Source organism: Carcharodon carcharias, chromosome 9 (assembly GCF_017639515.1).
Source record: "Carcharodon carcharias isolate sCarCar2 chromosome 9, sCarCar2.pri, whole genome shotgun sequence".
Lineage (NCBI taxonomy): Eukaryota > Metazoa > Chordata > Chondrichthyes > Lamniformes > Lamnidae > Carcharodon > Carcharodon carcharias.
This window is the reverse complement of record NC_054475.1, coordinates 150,920,390-150,939,277: the sequence shown is the minus strand read 5'-3', so window position 1 is coordinate 150,939,277 and position 18,888 is coordinate 150,920,390. Positions and strand designations below refer to the sequence as shown.

At 44.9% G+C, this 18,888-nt stretch overlaps 1 protein-coding gene across 4 annotated transcripts in view; it reads right to left on the bottom strand.

The window, feature by feature from the left end:
* The window catches only part of col4a6 (collagen, type IV, alpha 6), a 419,493-nt gene that overhangs the window by 51,747 nt on the left and 348,858 nt on the right, over positions 1-18,888 (bottom strand). For 3 of the 4 annotated variants that reach the window (XM_041194995.1, XM_041194994.1, XM_041194999.1), the window contains 5 exons: positions 16,362-16,583; positions 15,515-15,667; positions 13,889-13,897; positions 3,327-3,497; positions 475-618 (listed from right to left, as the gene is read on the bottom strand). In XM_041194995.1, coding sequence (XP_041050929.1) covers positions 475-618; positions 3,327-3,497; positions 13,889-13,897; positions 15,515-15,667; positions 16,362-16,583 — 699 coding nt within the window. The remainder of the gene's footprint in view (positions 1-474; positions 619-3,326; positions 3,498-13,888; positions 13,898-15,514; positions 15,668-16,361; positions 16,584-18,888) is intronic. The other variant, XM_041194996.1, reaches the window with a different exon arrangement.

Genomic DNA, 18,888 nt, shown 5'->3' with positions numbered 1-18,888 from the left:
GCCACTGAAGAGCCTCACAATTGGGAGGGGGGAGGGGAAGCCTGAAGCAGGAGAGGCCTGAACTTTCCTTTGACATCATTGGGGACTGATCTGTTACGACCCTGCAGGAGGTCCCACCCGCCTGCTCAGAAGAGCAGCTTAAAATTTGGGAAAAGAGCTGGAGCTAGGTGGGTAAGCTCCTCAGGAGGCTTTAGCTGGTTTCCGCCAGCCAGACAGAGCTATAATCAGCCCACAGTTTCTGCTTTACACACAAACAATATAAACTGAAATGTAAGTGTTCTGCGCCTGGTGCCCAGAATACCTTATTTTAGTTATTTACTCACCTTATTTTTTTGTATAATTTTATTTGTCATTCAAGTCAGTACCAGCAAAAAGGCTCAAACATCTATCCACCTGAAACAGTTCAACTAATGGAAATGCCATCTACTTGGGAGGAGGAAAGGCTGTTAAAGCAGCTTTGGATTTGCAGCTCACCCTTATCTCCATCTCTGCCTGGGGAACCTGGGAAGCCTGGTCTTCCTAGGCTGCCTGGTTCTCCTTTACGTCCATCAAATCCTGGCCGGCCTTGTGGACCTGGCAAGCCTGGGAATCCAACCAGGCCAGGAGAACCTTTTACACCTGTGGTAAATCAAGACACAGAAGAACATACAGTATAAACTTCAATCTGTGGCCAAACATAAAGCAACAAAAAAGGAAAGATAGTAAATAATAAAACAGAAACAAGATGGTGAGGAAATGCTGGGCCAACAAGGGATACACAGTGCCCAACTGTAGAGGCACATTACCATGGTAGACCTATTTATCTGCTTCACTCAAACGCACATGAAATGTTTGTGAACAAAGAACAGAAACACAGATGTTAGCTTTCAAGAGAGACAAAAATTCAACCGATGGGGACACAAGACAATTACTGAAACATAGAAATGGGCATCTTAATAAACTGACTCATAGAGAGAATGGAACCTGTCCAAGTATCAGCTAAATATAAAGTTGCGTTAGCAACTGGATAACAGCACTGGAAAGAATGGAACAAAGAAAGGCTATTTTATCTATCTCTTTCCACAGACCATATACAATACTGAGTATGGATGCAGAAAACCATACAAAGTAGACTAACATGCCAATCCGTGCTCCCTTTCCCTTCATGTAATTTCTTTGCTGTGACACAGTCGCAAAATAGGGAAACATCAGATGCACTTGATCCTCTAGATATTGGTGATTATTAACTATCTGTTGTCAATTCTGTGCAGCATCACACCTCAGTTAGATTTATTTGAGAAGGACAATTATGGGACTGTTGTCCAACTCTTCCAAAGATCTATCCAAAATCACACACAGATATTTACAACTCCCATGATTTGTGTGACAATGCTAGCTCCCTCAAATCTACTTCAACAATGCACCTTAACCTCAAACTCAAGGAAAGAAAGCCCTGTTGTACATGTGGGTATTTCCTCTACTTTCACAGATATTCTTGTTGCCTCTCTGAGTGCCAAATTCAGCACCATTTTAGCACTGAAACTCGGGTCGCTTTGTGCTCAAGAGGACCAGGGGCTGGATTAAGACAATTTTTCTTTTCTTTTTTTCACTCATTCTTAGGGTGTGGGCTAGGCCACCCATGGGGTGTTGGCCCAGAACTTCCTCACCGCTGGCTGGGCCAGCATTTATTGCCCAAACCTAATTGCCCTTGAGAAGGTGGTGATGAGCTGTCTTCTTGAACTGCTGCAGTTCTTGTGGTGTAGGTACACCTACAGTTCTGTTGGGGAGAAGATACCAGGCTTTTGACCCAGAGACAGTGAAGGAACAGCGATATATTTCCATGTTAGGATGGCGAGTGGCTTGGAGGTGAACCTCCAGGCAGTGGTGTTCCCATGTGTCTGCTACCCTTGTTCTTCTAGATGGTAGTGGTTGAGTTTGGAAGGTGTTGTCTAAGGAGCCTTGGTGAGTTCCTGTGGTGCATCTTGTAGATGGTACAGACTGCTGCCACTGTGCATCACTGGTAGAGAGAGAGTGAATGTTTGGGGTACCAATCAAGTGAGCTGCTTTGTTCTGGATGGTGTAGACCTTCTTGAGTGTTGTGGGAGCTGCACTCATCCAGGCATGTGGAGAATATTCCATTACGCTCCTGACTTGTGCCTTGTAGATGGTGGACAGGCTTTGGGGAGTCAGGAAGCGAGTTACTTGCCACAGGATTCCTAGCCTCTGACATGCTTATGTAGCCACAGTATTTATATGGCTGGTTCAGTTCAGTTTCTGATCAATGCGAACTCCCATGTTGTTGATAGTGGGGGATTCAGTGATGGTAATGCCATTGAATGCTAAAGGGTGATGATTAGATTCTCTATTGTTGGAGATGGTAATTGCCTGGCACTTGTGTAACATGAATGTTACTTGCTACTTATCAGCCCAGGCCTGAATATTGTCCAGGTCTTGCTGTATTTGGACATGGACTGTTTCAGTATCTGGGTTGCTTTGAAAAGATTATTGCCTCCACTAAAATACAAGTGCTTCAGCAGGTTGAAAGATAATGACACTGATAGCAAATGGGCACTGAGTAATAATGTACAAAATTTCAGTGTTGGTAAACAGTTGAAAAGGCTTTGCTCTGATGCTATGCAGGAGTGTAAATTGTGTGTACAGGCTCACTCCAAAGTGAAATCGAGGAAGGCTCCCTCCACCAGGGAACCTTGCTGCACTTAGTTCTGGCATCAGGTCAGATGCCCATACCTTCCCCAAGCTCTATGTACAGTCAAACTGCAATGTAAGGCAAGGCTTCACACCAACACTATGATTGCAGTGTGTAAACGAACATGAAAAGACAGGAACAAAAACAAAAATACCTGTAAAAACTCAGCAGGTCTGACAGTATCTGTGGAGAGGAATACAGTTAACGTTTTGAGTCTGAATGACTCTTCATCAGAAGATCATTTGGGCTCGAAACGTTAACTGTGTTCCTTTCCGCAGATGCTGTCAGACCTACTGAGTTTTTCCAAGTATTTTTGTTTTTGTTCTAGATTTCCAGCATCCACAGTATTTTGCTTTCATGAAAAGACAGGAGTTTTGGGGAGCGGGAGGTTTGAAAGTGGGCTTTGATGTAGCTCAAAATGCGTAACAATGATTCAGCAGCACATGTCACCTCCCCTCCCAAACGCCCAACTTTCTTCTACCTTCAGGGTTTAAAACAGGCAGCCAATTTTGCATTGCTACAGAGTCGAATTTTACCTCCTTGCTCCTTGAAGTCAAAATTTGAAATAAACACCACAAACACTCTCATTAAATGACAAATAATACTATCAGCTGTAACAGTAAAAAAGAAAATTAGGCACCTTTCAATCCATATCGATGCTGTTGGCCTGTACGACCAGGCTCTCCTGGAGCACCAGGCAGACCTGGTGACCCAGGGTAACCTCTATCTCCTGGAATTCCTGGAAATCCCTTCATACCAGAAGGACCCGGGGGTCCACGATCTCCGAATGAACCTTTTGGTCCGGGGAAACCTGCGAGTAAGACCATTAACTTTTCAATGTTAAGACTTGGAGGGGAAAAGAAGCTGGAAAGGTGTAACATTTTTCAACTACTGCAAAGCAAATAAGCAACTAACTTTGAGAGCGTTTTTCTTTTCCTTGTTGGTTTAACTGGTTAGCATTTGCTGGGGTGACGAAATCCACTCTCTCTGCTTTGATTCCTTTAAACTTGGTTTTACTCAGTGTTTAATTCTCATCAAATATGTCCTGATGTTGTGAAAGCACTATATAAATGCAAGTCTGTTTTTCCTGTCTTTTCAAATTATGCCAGTAAGCACTGTCCTAGTGGTTAGGTCATACTCCCCAAAGTGTTAGCCCACACTCAGAGCACAGGAACATAGATATCAACCATCCTCTAACACCTCATATCATAGCCACTTCCCATCCTTAAGTTTAGCCTGTGAGTGTTGACAAGTGAGTCCATTCCTGCTCTCCCCAAAGCCTGTGTGCACAAAAATTAGGGCTGATTTTTGCTCTCCCAAGTACCAGGAAGCTGCATTGCTCTTCCCACAACTTCTGATAGTATTAGCTAGCTCAGCACTGACCAGGATCAAACTTGACATCTTTTGCTCTATGTGGTTCAGTTCCATACTGGCCACTTAAATGTTCAAGTTGAGGAAATATTGAAACCAGAAGTAAGTGCATCCTAAGAGGTCTCTAATAAATAACAGATAGTTGTGTGTAAAATGGGGAGGTCTTGTGCCGCAATGGGTACTGTCTCTTCCTCTGGGCCAGAAACTTGGGGTTCAAGTCCCACTTCAGGACTTGATGGCCACAGAAGGTGCATTCATAATGTGGCCAAATAGGTTGATTATCAGCCTGTAAATCCTTTCAATATGCCAGGTGGCAGGTGGTAAAAGGAGGAGAGTTTCCTGGTCAGCCATACTGCAGAAGGCAACGGAAAACCACTGCAGTACTTTGCCAAGCATAATCATGGACCAATCCAATGGGAGTCCATGGTCAGCAACAAAAGCAGAAAATGCTGAAAAAACTCAGCAGGTCTGGCAGCATCTTTGGAGAGAGAAAAACAGAGTTAACATTTTGAGTCTAATAGGGCTCTTCCTCAGAACTGGGGAGAGGTAGAAATGTGATGGGTTTTATGCTGTTGAAAAGGGGAGAGGGGCAGGTCAAGCAAAAGATTTCAGGGATAGGTCAGAAGTTAGGAGGGATTAAATGACAAAGCTGTCATGGAACACAAGACAAAGGTAGTGGTAATGATGGTATTAAAGATGAAAGCAGTTGTTAACAGAAAAAGGGTCAGCACTGTCTGAAAGAAAAGCATGAGAGCAAGATACAGACTGGGACTTGGGGGGGTGGGGGGGGAGGAATCAAAATGGTGGACAGAGTTCATGGTCTGAAGATGTTGAACTCAACTTGCACCAGAAGGCTGTAAAGTGCCTAATCAGAAGATGAGTTGCTGTTCCTCCCGCTTCCCTGGTACACTGTAGCTGGCTGAGGACAGAAATGCGAGAATGAGAGTAAGATGGTGAATTGAAATGGCAAGCAGCAGAAAGTTTGGGGTCATGCTTTGCAGACTGAGCGAAGGTGTTCCGCAAAATGGTCACCCAGTCTGCGTTAAGTCTCCCCAGTGTACAGGAGACCGCATTCTGAGCAGTGAACACAGTAGACTAAATTGAAAGAAATGTAAGTAAATTGCAGCTTCACCTGGAAGGGGTGTTTGGGGCCTTGGACGGTGAGGAGGGAGGAGGTAAAAGGGCAGGTGCTACACCTCCTGTGATTTCATGGGAAGGTGCTGTGGGAAGGGGATGAGGAGTTGGGGGTGATGGAGGAGTGGACCAGGGTGTCACAGACGGAATGGTCCCTATAGAATACCGACAGGGGACGTGAGGGGAAGATGTGTTGGGTGGCGGCATTATGCTGGAGTTGGCGGAGGATGATCCTTAAATATGAAGGCTGGTCGGGTGGAAAGCGAAGGCAAGAGGAACACTATCATGGTGCTGGGAGGGAGAGGAAGGGGTGAGTGCAGAAGTGTGGGAAATGGGTCAGATACCTTTGTGGGCCCTGTCAACCGCAGTGGGGAATCCTTGGCTGAGGAAAGAGGAAGCGATGTCAGAAGCGCCGTGGTGGAAGGTAGCATTATCAGAACAGATGCGATGGAAATGGGAGAAACTGGAAGCAGGGTGTGAGGAGGTGTAATCAAGGTAGCAGGGTGGGTGCCAGTGGGCTTGTAATGATGCCCTCAGGATGTGGTACCCGAAGGAGGAGGATGTGTATAAAATTAACTTTATGGCACTGAACGCCATTCCACTCCAGTCCTCAGTGCTGTATTGTACATACAAGCATGTGAAAATGACAGGCAGGAAAGAACCAGCTGGGTCATACCTGCCGAACATTTATAATGTCCAGTATACCGTGACGACACACGTACTATCCTATCTCCCTGCAGCCATGTAACTTCCTGGGAGAGGCAAAAATTCCAGTAAATGAAACACAAAGCACCTTTTAAAAAAAAGCAATATAAGAAGGAACAAAATAGAAGGGTGAACACCTTTCTCCTCTGAAGGGTAACACTCTGAAGTGGGGGGAGAGAGCTAGATTGGTTCCACATTTCCCAGGGTGGCACACTTCACAGGAAATAGGATCACGTCTTCAAATGAAGTGACAAGCTGGGAAAACTCAAGCAAATGTGTTGAAACACCTTGAAAAATATCAAATCTCAATGCAGGTACAAGGCAGGAAGCCAATGCATTACATGAAACTACCTTTCTACAAATAGAGAGAATGCTATAATAATGCCCGACTATATTTCAGCCCAGGTGTTTGCTGCCTCTCAAAGGCTCAACACCAGAGATTGAGGAAATTAGGAATCCTATTTTAGCCAGGGCACTATGAGGGAGTGAAGCAAAGCTTTCCAACAATGGGGATTGAGCTGGATCATTCAGATGAACTATTAAAGTTAGTGTAATATTTCCCCCCACAATACTGGTCCTTTTCAGAAACAGAATGGCCTTGATATGAAGCACCTCCTTCAATGACAAGTTGCAGCGGGGTCGGGGATTGGGGAACTGATGGGAAGTGCCCCCAACCCACCATTTTCAAGGTCGTGGGTTTCATGCTGTCTGACTCTCCCACCATGGAGAAGCAGGACACTTTATTACCATATTTAAATCAGATGCAATTTGGATGCAATTTACATGTAGCATATGCAGCCCAGGTTTCCCTGGGGCAATGAAAGGTAGGCATGAGTTGTCAGCTCTACAAGTGCTTTTTCCAGCACTTCATATGGACTAGGAGGAGCAGGAGTATTTCTACCAGCCACTCAAGGAAGCCTTCAGCTTCTCTTCCAGTAATTGTGGCCTCTTTCTACCCACTGCTTGTCCCACCGTCTTCCCCAAGCCCCAGTCACTGATCTTCCCCCACCCACAATGGTCTCTCGCTTCACCCCCAAAAGCCCCAAGTGTAGACACTCCATGCCATGATCACTGCCAACCTCCTCCTCCTCAAGTCTTGAATGCCAACTTTCCACTGACCCCATTTCCCAGGACCACACTTACTGATGCACATCCCTCTGTCATGTAGCACAAGGTGGCATATAGCATATAATACTTAATTGGCAGCGGGTGGACCAGGCTGCATGTCCTTAGCCTCATGGAGGAGTCACTGGACACCATTATTGATGTAGCCACTACTGAGGCTGTGGCCAGTGGCGGGGCTGAAATTATCGAAGACTACAGTATCCTGAAACTTCATCCCCCTTCTCACATCCCATTTCTCATTTGGTCCATACTCTGGCTGCAGGTAGTGTGAGCATACACCTCTTGCTTTATCCCCATCATCCTCTCACCAGAACCTTACCCTACTGCCTTTCTCCATGAAACTGCAACCTAGCCAGGAAGTGGTGCAGGAGCAAGAACTGGAAGAGTGGGAAAACAGTGATGCAGAATAAAAACCATCACTGGCCTGAACATTCACTGTTACCAGCTTAGATACTGGCATAGTGCATACATTAGAGGGTAGCTCAAGAGGTAGGATCTACATGGTGCTGAGATACTGGATATGAGTGGCTGGCAGCCAGGGCAGGGGACAAGGGTGGCACAGCTGCCAGCACAGGTGGAAGCTGAGGTCGCACATGAGTTCTGCTGCAGAAGGCTCAGATGAGGACTTCAATGGAGTGGCCTACAGAAGGAGGCTAATGGGTATACTTGGTGCACTGGGATGCCTGCTAGAAAGCCAACGGTCAATGTCAAGGAACATGGAGGAGTCTGGTACCAACTTGGCACAAGGCTTTTGTGCATAGCTTGGGGCCCATCCTTTCCAGTTTGCAAGCGGTGGCCATTTCCACAAGAACATTTGAGAACAGAACCAAGATGTAGCTCTTGATGACCAATATCTCAGTTTCCATTGCAGCTCAAGCAAGTCGCTCAATGTCTGGGTGCTGCAGTGGAAGGTCAGGCTGAACACATGCAAGCTCAACTTGCTGCTATTATGTTTGTGGATACCAGTACTCAAAGGGTGGCACATCAGTTCAACAATCAATCCTCCAAGAGATTACTAGAATTGCTGGTGTGTCTGGGCAGTGACAGTGGCTCCATGGAGCACCAACCTGCTGTCCTGACTCAGGAAGACAGCATTCATCCTCCCATCACTGCTATTCCACCAGTGCCTCTGCCATTGCCTGTCAGTCAGCTAGCCCAGACTGCTGCTGCCCATGCTGCGGTTGTGCAGCCGAAAGCTAGACCTTCTAGACCCAGAGCTGCTCAAGGTCAAGGCCATTTGCAGTCTCCTCCAACAAAAGGCAGCTGCCTTTCACTCAGCATGCTGCAGTCCTGGGTAGCCCTGCATCGGAACACTAGATCAGTCAAAGGCACACAGAAGACAGGTGTGATGGAAACGCATGTGAGAGAGCAGTTGGCTTTGATATGCAATACAGCATGGGCTGATTTATAAATTTGTTTGCAATGACTGTTTTCTGGTGACTTTTTTCTTAGCATTGTGGTTAAGAGCACACTTGAGGGGTCTGAAACATAGGGAGAGTAAGATGTGGGATTGTTGGTGACTGGGGAATTGGGGCTGTATTTATTGGTATCACTGCTGAATGAATTGATCATGGAAGCCTATTCAGAGAGGGGCTGTGTCGATTACCTCCTCCCGTGCTGTTTCCCTCCTCCTCTGCTGTGCTCTCATCATGGTGAAGTTGTGAAGCGTGCAGCAGGCCACCACAAACCTTGCCACATGTCTGCTGAGTACTGTAGGGTAGCTCCAGAGTGGACCGGGCATCAGGGACGTGGGCCGGAATCTTCTGTTCTGGAGTCTAATTTTGGTGGCGGGTGTGGAAGTGGGAATGATTTCCCCTGGAGGTGGGGTGGGGGTGGGAGGATGCGGCATGGCTGAGCATGCGCAATCATGCACTGTTCAGCTCATTGCATATATGCATCCTTGAAGAGCTTGCCGATTCTTGCAACGGGTTGGGGGGAGGGTGGGGGGCTAGGGCTAGGCAGGAAGCCACAGTCCCCAGCGTTACCTTATGGGGTCAAAGGTCCAGGTGCCATATTTAAAGGACACCCAGACAGCCTGCACTTTCCCATCCACCTTCGTCCGGCCTCTGCTCCACTCTTCCCCACAAACCCTTCCTTGGTCATCCTCCATGCAACTTGCACTGCCACCACCTGGTTTCAAGCATAGGCTGGCATTTACAGACACTTCCCAAAGAGGCCAATGCAGCAGCAACTCACCATTAATCATGGAAGAAGTCTACCTCACCAAGTGCACTCCACTTATGTGCAGTCGTGAACGTGAAAGTTCTAATTTCTCGCTGGTGGGCAACTTAATTTGAAGGGAGAATTTAATTCCGGCTGGGTGGCCTATTACTGTGCGAGCATGAGATCCTCATGCGTGCAAAAAGGCTTCCCAATGTTATTCGTTGGGAAGCATGACCCACCTCTAAACTGCCTTTAAAGTCCTAAGAACTTAATTGCTAAAGTTCATCCTGCCACTGGGAAACTTATTTTTGGTCTTCTGCTAATTTAAGTTCCTCTGTCCACCAAGCTTCCCACTGTTGGCAGGACCAGAAGATTCCGCCCATTGCTTCAGCATCCCAATGGTCTGCTCCATCACATTTCACTTGACCACATGGTTTTTGTTGTATGGATGTTGCTGACGTGTGGGTGGGTTGCGCATTGGAGTCATGAGGCAAGTCTTCAAAGGAAAGCCCTTGTCATTCAGTAGTCACCCTCTGATTTGTCATAGTGGCCAAGCACAGATGACATAGTAAACTACTGCAGAATGACTGCTCCCAGGACAGTGGGAATTGACCTGTTTATGATAAGGCACTAGCACGACATTGACAGAGTACAATCCCTTTCGGTTGTGATACACTTTGGAGTTGACGTGCAGCAACCACAAATGGCTTATGCATGCAGTCAATCACACCTTGCATCATGGGACCACTGCAACCCTTGGAAAAAGTGTGCTCATTCTGCCTGCTTCTCTCTAGCAAGACACAATGAAATATGCTCAGCCCCCTTGGATTACACAGCCTCAGTGACCTCCTCAATGCAACAGTTCCAGCCTGCAAGGTGGCAGATGCACTTTGTTTGTATGGAATAGACAGGATGAAGTGCTTCAGCACCTGTCGCACCACTCCATGTAGACTTCAGCAACTTAAAAAAAAAAAAATTCTGGAAACTATTGCTCTACAATCACAGCAACAGCCAGTACAAATCAATCAGCGACTAACTTGAAGGTGATGATCCCTTTAACTAGCACTACTGGGAGGGCCCTTCCTGCTGCTAAATGTATGTTTAGTTGTGCAGTGGCTAGAGTATTGAGCTGCAAAATAGCAATACTGGTGCCAAATTGGCATTATAACTCTGATTAAGGTCACAAGCTGCCTCTGAATGCTTTTGGCGGACACTCCCTGCGTGTGCTAACACCCTTAGCAAAATGGTGTCTGGCACAGATAGCACCAGAAGTGTGGGTGCAAGCTGTGAATTACATTTTGTAGGCATGGCAGCACCTGTGGTGAAAACAGCTCCAGAGCCAAACTGCCTGACTGAAGTGTCCCAAAATGTCGCGTGTCAGAGAGACAGTGATTAGTGATTGATGGGAGAATTAGAGGATGTACATGAAAATTGAAGGAAAAGATCTTGCACAGGCTTTTGAAGGTTGGGAGAAAGGCAGCAAGGCAAAGAGGTTTACAGAGAGGGAGTTCCTAAGTGTAGGGTCAAGTTACCCTTTTCCTGACAGGCTCACCATTGCACATTGTCATCAGATATCACTGACCTTTAAGTGAAAGGAGACTTACATCCCCAGTGGCTAAAGGTGGAAGACATAGTGGTGGCAGCGACTGCTGGCATCTGACATTCCAGCTCTCCACATCATATGCCAGGAGCAACCAATATGTAAATAAATGACCAGACTATGCAGTACGATGGAGTCAGCTTATATTCAGGTGAAAGTGCAGGTAATAACCAATGAATGATGGTCTTGATATCACTGCACCAGAACTCTGTTAGTTGGCTCCCTTAAGCCTAGTAAATGCAGGCAACATAATATTGTACTTTGGCAGAAATTAAAATCCTCACAAGTAAGGCACTGAAAAATAAATAGACCAAATAGTATAGAAGACTGAACTGAGATTCAAGGCTTGCCTTTCAAATTTGATAATATAATTCTGTGCAGAAAATGTTCATAAGAAGTTATAAGCTTTGGTGAAATAATTTTCCAAAGCACACTTATGTTAGTCACACATAACATAACTGCTGCCAATGCTTGAAATAAAAGTAACTAATGAAGAGATAATCTCGGAAGAAATGATCCACGCACTGTAGATGAAACTGGAGAACACTATTGATATTAAATGACCTTATTATAGGACATTAAAGGTGGTGGAGGTCTTGTGGTGTGGTGATTAACAGTCCTGACCATGGATCAGAAGCTTCAGGTTCAAGTCCCACCCTAGAACTTGATGGCCAAGGAAGGTCTGTTCATAACATGGTCAAATGGTTTGACTGCCAACCTGTAAATGCTTCCAAAACCCACCCACTATTGGCAAATGGTACGAGGAGAGATTCCTGGTCAGCCATGTGATGGAAATAAAGTTGGAGCCTCTACCATCACTATCCATAGCTCCAGGCTACAAGATGCATTTAAAAGTGTATGTTTCCAGAACAGTGAGTGGTCTGTAACACACAAACACATGTTAAAGGTATTCAGCCTGGCAGCAGAGTGCTATAGTCAATCTTTGCATCTCTGGAATAGGGAGAGCAAGAATTAATCAGAATTCCTTAGACATAATCATGAGCCAGGGATCTATACTGGCACCAACCACAGGATTAGTTTCATCCAAGATAGTTTCACTGAGCAGAGGCCCCTTCAAAAGGGAAATCCAACACTGGTCTCTTAAGCTTTGTACATGAGAGTTTAAATATGTTCCCACCTTCTACCTAGCAATGGTAGTAATGTCACTGCTGGCTAGCGACACATTTGAGCTACAGGATGGGTTTGAATTTGATTCTATAAAACTCCTTCTAAGAACTTGTTCAAATACTGTAAAGTAGGGTTTTATATAAGCTGTCTTTGAAATTAATGGATGGAATGGATGGAATGAAAGACAAATTTACATGAGTTGAAATAAATTAATTGGAGATAGGGTTGTAGCATTATAGCCACAATACTTCAACTGTATCAGCAAGCTCTGGTACTTCAGTTCAGTCTCTTACATAGTTATTTGTGTAGATAGGTCTATGCTAGCTAATATGCCAAAGATGTCAATGCTAATATCCCAGATTTGATCCTGAGCTGTGCTGAGTTATCCAATCTGAACAAGATCAGCAATAGAGCCCTCATGGTATCCTGAGTGAGGGAGCAGGGGCACACAAATTTTGTTTAGATTGCAACACAATGTGAATGGAAGGTGTGAATATTGGGGAAGACAGGATGGAGTTCATTCCACGCTGCAACACTCACTGCACAGCCTCACACATTAAGGATGCTGACTCCCTAGGCTGGGTCCTTGCATGTGTTAAAACATACCACTATGCTGGTCAGCACCTACAAGGCAGGAGGGCTGAATTGGGAACAGCTACAAAAAAGTCCATCTTCTTTGTAATTTGCTTCTTATGAAGTGTAATAACCTGGCAGCAGTGTAAACCTCTCAACTGAACAGAGGAGAATAATTGTCAGGCTATCAATCCTGGTCTTGCTGTTTTGCCATTATAATGGAGCACCATTCAATCCAGAAACACTATTGATTGAATAAAATAAGCAAACACATTGGGATCAACAGCTAGTGAAGACTGTTAGTGCTCCAGTGCCCTGTGCCACTGATGGCAGAAATTAAGTTCAGAGCCTCATTGTTTGAGCTAAGTTTAACCATGTCATCAAAAGTAAAGCACTGAGTGGACACTAAGCAGTCTCCAAAGGGAAAGAAGGGAAGGATAAAGTTTATTGCGTGTATAACTGGCTAACTCAACAGAACCACTGCATAACTTAGGGGATGATCACCTCCCTATTGCTCAGTGCCTTGGAGAAAAATCAACAATAGTCTTGCGGTCCTGCAATCTTTTCATCATTTAGCAGTGAAAAAGTCACTTTGAAATCAGAAAAGTGGCAACTTGTTTCTAAGAATGAGTGTGAATATCACCATACCAGACAATGCTATCATTACCAGAGATATTTAAGCTGTTGTGCTAAGAAGCCAGAACAGTTTGAAAACAAGCATCACATCAACAATCTGGTGGTAACTTAACTGCTATACGTTAAACACATGTTCAGTGCTGTGGTTGACCACCCATTGACATAGCTTTAGCCACAAGCACAATTACAGTGGAGCCTGCTCATTTTCTTGGGCAAAAAACAATTGAAGCATTATGAATTTGCAGTTTGGCTTTGAAAAATCCAAATGATGACTGGATCTTCAGATCAGTCTGTAAGAATCAAAGCAATTTTATTAATTCAAAAAAAAAGGGGACCTCCACACCCTTGCGATCAGGTTAAGGTATGGTAGGATGTCAGGTATCAATTCCCTTTTTTTATTTACGCACACCTAACCATTGTACAAGCATTGTTTGTTTTTCTCAATCATCTCACAGTAATTTTGGAATAATTCTATGCCACTCTTTTTCTTACAACTTGAACTAGGGTCATTGACATCCCTCTGACTCTCTTGCTCCCCATCCCAACCTGCACTTTTAAAACTGCAATTCTTCAGCAAACTCCAGCATGCCTTTGGTCATATGAAAGAGGCAGAGAGCATACCTCTTGAAAAGTACTGAACATATAATTAAGGTACAATAATAAGCGGGCTCCACTCTACAGGCAAAATGATTACAGCAACGACCAAAGCTTGATAAAGCAGGAGTGTTAGGCCATTTCGCTTTATGCTACAGAAAACTCCCTCTCACCTTCGCAGCCTACATGCAGTAACCGCACCCAATCGATTGAGACCAAATATGGAAAGTTGGTGGGTGATGAATGGAACAGAAGCATGGAAGAATACAACATATGTGAACAGATGAACAGAAAGAGTCAGATAAAAAAGGGAGAATTTCCCTCTAAAATATATCAAGAGATGACAAATCAAACTTGTCCCTCAAAAATAAAAGATGTGAAATGACTTGTTATCTCATGAAATCACAAACCTGACTCCCAACCAGTAGGTGGCGGGATCAAGCCACAGGGCTTTTGGTGAATTAAGTATGCATTCCTCAAGCAGATTAAGTGTTAGCAACAATTTATTGGCCAAGACCAATAAATATCAGTGCTGAAGCATTCTAGTTCCATCACCAGCATCAGAAGAGAAGCAGAAGAAGATACTTGACACCATCCACCCCATTTCATTGATTCCTATGCACAGATCATGGAAAGAGACTGAGAGCACTTGTGAACAAAATCTTAATCAGAAGTCTTTGGACATCCCTACAGGAGGAGGATGGTAGATGAATGATCCAGAACATTTCATCCATCATCACTTGGCAGAAACATATTGATGGATGACCCAGATCATTCTGCTGTTCCGCATGAAGGATGATACCTGGTTTCAGAATGACCTGCTTATTCTATATTTGACCCTGTCCTTCAAATGGAAGGAAGATACACACTGAAAGCTTGTCGGCCCAATTCTGGTTCCCGCTCAGCCTTCCGGCCTGGAAGAGCCTGCATGATAGTTAACATTAAAACAGAAGACAATAAGAAATAGGAGCAAGAGTGAGCCATACGGATCCACAACCCTCTGAGAGAAAAAATTCCTCCTCATCCCCATTTTAAATGGGCGTCCCCATTTTCTGAAACTATGCCCCCTAGTCCTAGGTTCCCTGAGAGGGGAAATATCTTTTCGGCATCTGCCATTTTTAGTCAGACAGCTGCACGGCATGCCGCGCAATGGCCACTGATCTCCAACTGCCATCCAATCTAAAGCAATACTGAGGGCAAACACCAAGAAACAAATGGAGTTCACTGCCTCTCTCCACCACCTGAAGAGCTTACTCTGGGGAGGAGACTGTGAAAGAAGGCAGCAGAAGAAAATGAAAACAATAAAAAGTAGAAAGACATTAATTCTTAAGCGAAAGGCATTCAAGGTTTTAAAATTCAGTGCACTGAGATCTGGGACTGATTCTTCTTGGGACGTGCATCTTAAGGTAACGTCAATCCAATGGAATGCAATCTGGAAGTGGGCTGTAAGCTCCTGCTTTCATGGAGCTCACAAACAACACCTAGTAATGGAAATTGAACATTACAACTGGAATTAAAGCTGCAGACCTATAAATTGTTTCATAACCATGTATTCATTCATCATTAAACATACATTGAGCGTGTACATTTTGTCTGTAAATAGTCTGACCTTTAATCCCAATGCAGCATATCCTTAGTGCTATAACTATACAGATTTAATCTTCACTCCATTCCACTTGTTGATTATTCCAGTCAACTGGATTTGCAAAACGTTTGATGTTCACTGTCTAATGACAACTGTTGATAGAAGCTGAGCTTGTTTAATTTGGCTGACTTCAGCCAGTCATTCCATGACTTACCTGGTTGTCCGAGCTCACCGGGTCTTCCCGTTTCTCCTGGGAAACCTGTTTGGGCATCTGGTCCACTAGGGCCCGGCAAGCCTCGACGACCAGGGTAACCTGGAACTCCCCTTTCACCTTTTTGACTTGGAAACCCTGGTCTACCGTCGAAACCTAGGAGAAAACATTTTTGTTTTTAAAATAAATCTAGTTAAATAGGCTTAAATTGAAAGCTTAACTTTATTCTTTTAAGAAAATTTAACTCCTCATGGAAAACTTCATTTCAGAATACAAGAAATCCAGTCACACACGAGCAAATGGGCAGAGACATTGAAGTGAGTCAATTTTTCCACCAACATAAGCCCCTCTTCAGCCTGTTCAGGAGCCCCTGAAGATTAGCAGCAAAATGTTAAGTTCCTCCGATTGAAGCATACCTTTATACAGAGGTAGGGAAGAGCTCTCCTGAGGAATTCTGTCAGCCCATGCTCACTCCCCCAACCTCCCTTCCCGCCACCTAAACCAAGGCCAATTTGAGGGGCCCTCTGCCAGCCTAAATAAATGGGAAGGGGGTGGTGGGCTGCCTCTGGATATTGATTGGGGAGTCACAGTTTGCCGTAATTATGCTAATGTAGCCAAAGGCTAATTTTTGGGTGGGCCTTAGGCTTCCGCCTTGTGCTTCTGGCCCACTGCCTATTTCAGGCCCAAAAGTAGGCCTAAACCAATTTATAACTCATTGTGAGTTAACTGCGCAAGAATTCTGAAAGTTCAAATCTTCGAGGAAGTCGCAGTAATATTAGACGGTTCCTGCAGCAAACTTAGTTTTAATTTTGAAGCCACAAGAGCAAAGTAAACACATCTAGAACTTTACCTTTAGGTCCTGGAAACCCAGAATCTCCTGGAGCTCCTTTCAATCCCAGTTTTCCTGGTTGACCTGGTTGACCTGGGGCACCTGGTTCTGCACCATACACATCACCTGGGAATCCTTTTTGACCAGGAAATCCTGGAAGACCCATTTTTCCAGGAGAGCCTTCACTTCCATCCAGCCCAGGGAGACCTGGTAGTCCTTGATCACCACGTGGTCCGGGAAACCCTGTAAGATTTCAAACCAGTCTTAAGTAAAACATAAACTCTGTAAGAAATGAATGAGAGCTGCAATGGTGGTGGTGTATTATCAATCACTAAGGGAGTCTGAGTTGCTGTGGCAACATGCATTTTACATGCACGTTGTAGTCTGTAACTTTTGGGTAATGATGATAGAGGCTCCAAGTTTCTTCCCATCACATGACTGCCCAGGAATGTAATGCTCTTACTTCCTGCCCTTGCCGTGTGTTGGAAGGGTTTGCAGATTGATAATTAAAATGTGTGGCTACGTTATGAGTGTACCTTCCTTGGCCATATATTCTGGGGTGGGACTCAAACGCAGAGTTTCTGGCTTAGAGGCAGGGGCGCTACCCACTGCTCCACAAGACCTCTCATGAGAGTTGCAGTACTTAAGGAAAATATGCTGGCACGGTGCTTTAACCTAGTATCCAAAACGAAAACTGTTATACAACATGCAAAAATAATGGTATAGTGTGAAACTTAAAAATCATCTTATTCTTGGACAAATATCAAAAATCCATTCCTCCTATACACACATCAAAAGTTTAAGGCACTGTGGTTATCCACCAACTTTACTGGAGAAATGGGGATTGGTGGGAACCAAACATAAGGACAAACATTGTGGAAGCCCTGCAAAGGTAAAGGCCCTAATTGGATGGCAACCATTTCAGGGACGTTTTAACACAAGAATGCTTATGGCCAAAATTATATTCTCAATTAGACTCTCCTTCCCCGATGCATAAGCCAAAAAAAAAAATGCCACAGGTGGGTCTCTTGTATAAAGCATTCCTTTGAGGCCCCTTCATGTCATGGACAAAGCAGTGCGTCTGACGTTGCATGTACTCGTGGCTAGATACAGGATGGAAACAAACTTGCTTGGGGTGAGAGTTTTCCTAGCCAAGGAGGGGTGGGTTTGTGTGTAAGCAGGGAGTTAAATCTCCTGAAATTAATGTTGGGTCAGGATGCCAGTGCACTCCTAGGGGTTTCCCCAGGCCAGGTTCCGAGGCTACCGGGGAACCCCCTTGGTTCTGGCAGGAAACCAAGTAACTCAATTAAAAAGACTTATTTAGCCCTGGATTGACTTTCTGAGATATGGCACCTGTTTCTTGATCTCTCAGGAGAAAGTTCCTTCTGTGAGACTGAAAAGCTCCAAACATGGCCAGGCGAGAGGCTGCTGTTCAAAGCACTTCTTCTCACAGAGAGTGCTCTCACTGCATGTCAGGTGATTGCCAACTTCTTGGAAGGCACTTCACCAATCCAGCACTTCATTCACCGTCAGCTGCACTTACCTGCTGCCAGCCCTCGCCAGGGCTTGGGAGCAGCTTTTGCAGTTCCACCTTCCACCTGTGATGAGGGACAACAGTAGAAGCAACACAACTGCCAACAGCTTCAGCAGCAATAAGACTAACACCAGTACGTTCACTAGCTGCCTTCTCCTCAGCCACGTGTCCCTCAGCAGGGCAAAGGGGATGGACATCAAGATTCAGTCGGAAATAGGTGAGACCCCCATCACAGGTTCGGCAGACAGATGATCAGCTCTCTTGCCCATTAGTGAATGACCCAGAAATGGTCCTATTGTTCGGGCATAGACTAAGAGCAGAAGATTCCACCCCGGTCTCTACTGAGATTGCCTCATCAATCACCCATCGTTCAGTTTTAATGCACTAGGCCAACAACTTTCCCATTTAAAGGAAAGCTCTGTACAGGCGGCTGAAGCTGTCTTCACTTCCCATTATCCTGCTATCTAGGGATGCTAGGAAGTCCTTGTACTTAGCTGAGCCAATGTCAACTGATTAGTTTTACTGAACAGTAAATGTCGACTCTGGAGACACAAAACTCAGATGGTGGCCCTTGCTGGTAGCACTAGGTCTACACTGCAACTTATTCATGTCATATTCATTTCGATATATGGTGGACAATAAAACAATAGACTGTCAATCTATCACATTCTGCTGGGATTTTCAGGTGTACTGTGGACAAGAAGGGTAAATGTAAATTGAAGAAACTGGCTTCAGTTACCTCCTTGAGGTTGAGGAAGCGAGTGAGGGAATGGAGGAAGTCCTGTTGAATAAGGAAGGATAGAGCAGTACTGTAGAAGCAAGCGGCACTTGCTTAGCAATAACCTACTCACTGACAGTCAGTTTGGGTTCTGCCAGAACAAAAACAGAATTACCTGGAAAAACTCAGCAGGTCCGGCAGCATCGGCGGAGAAGAAAAGAGCCGACGCTTCGAGTCCTCATGACCCTTCAACAGAACTTGTTCTGTTGAAGGGTCATGAGGACTCGAAGCGTCGG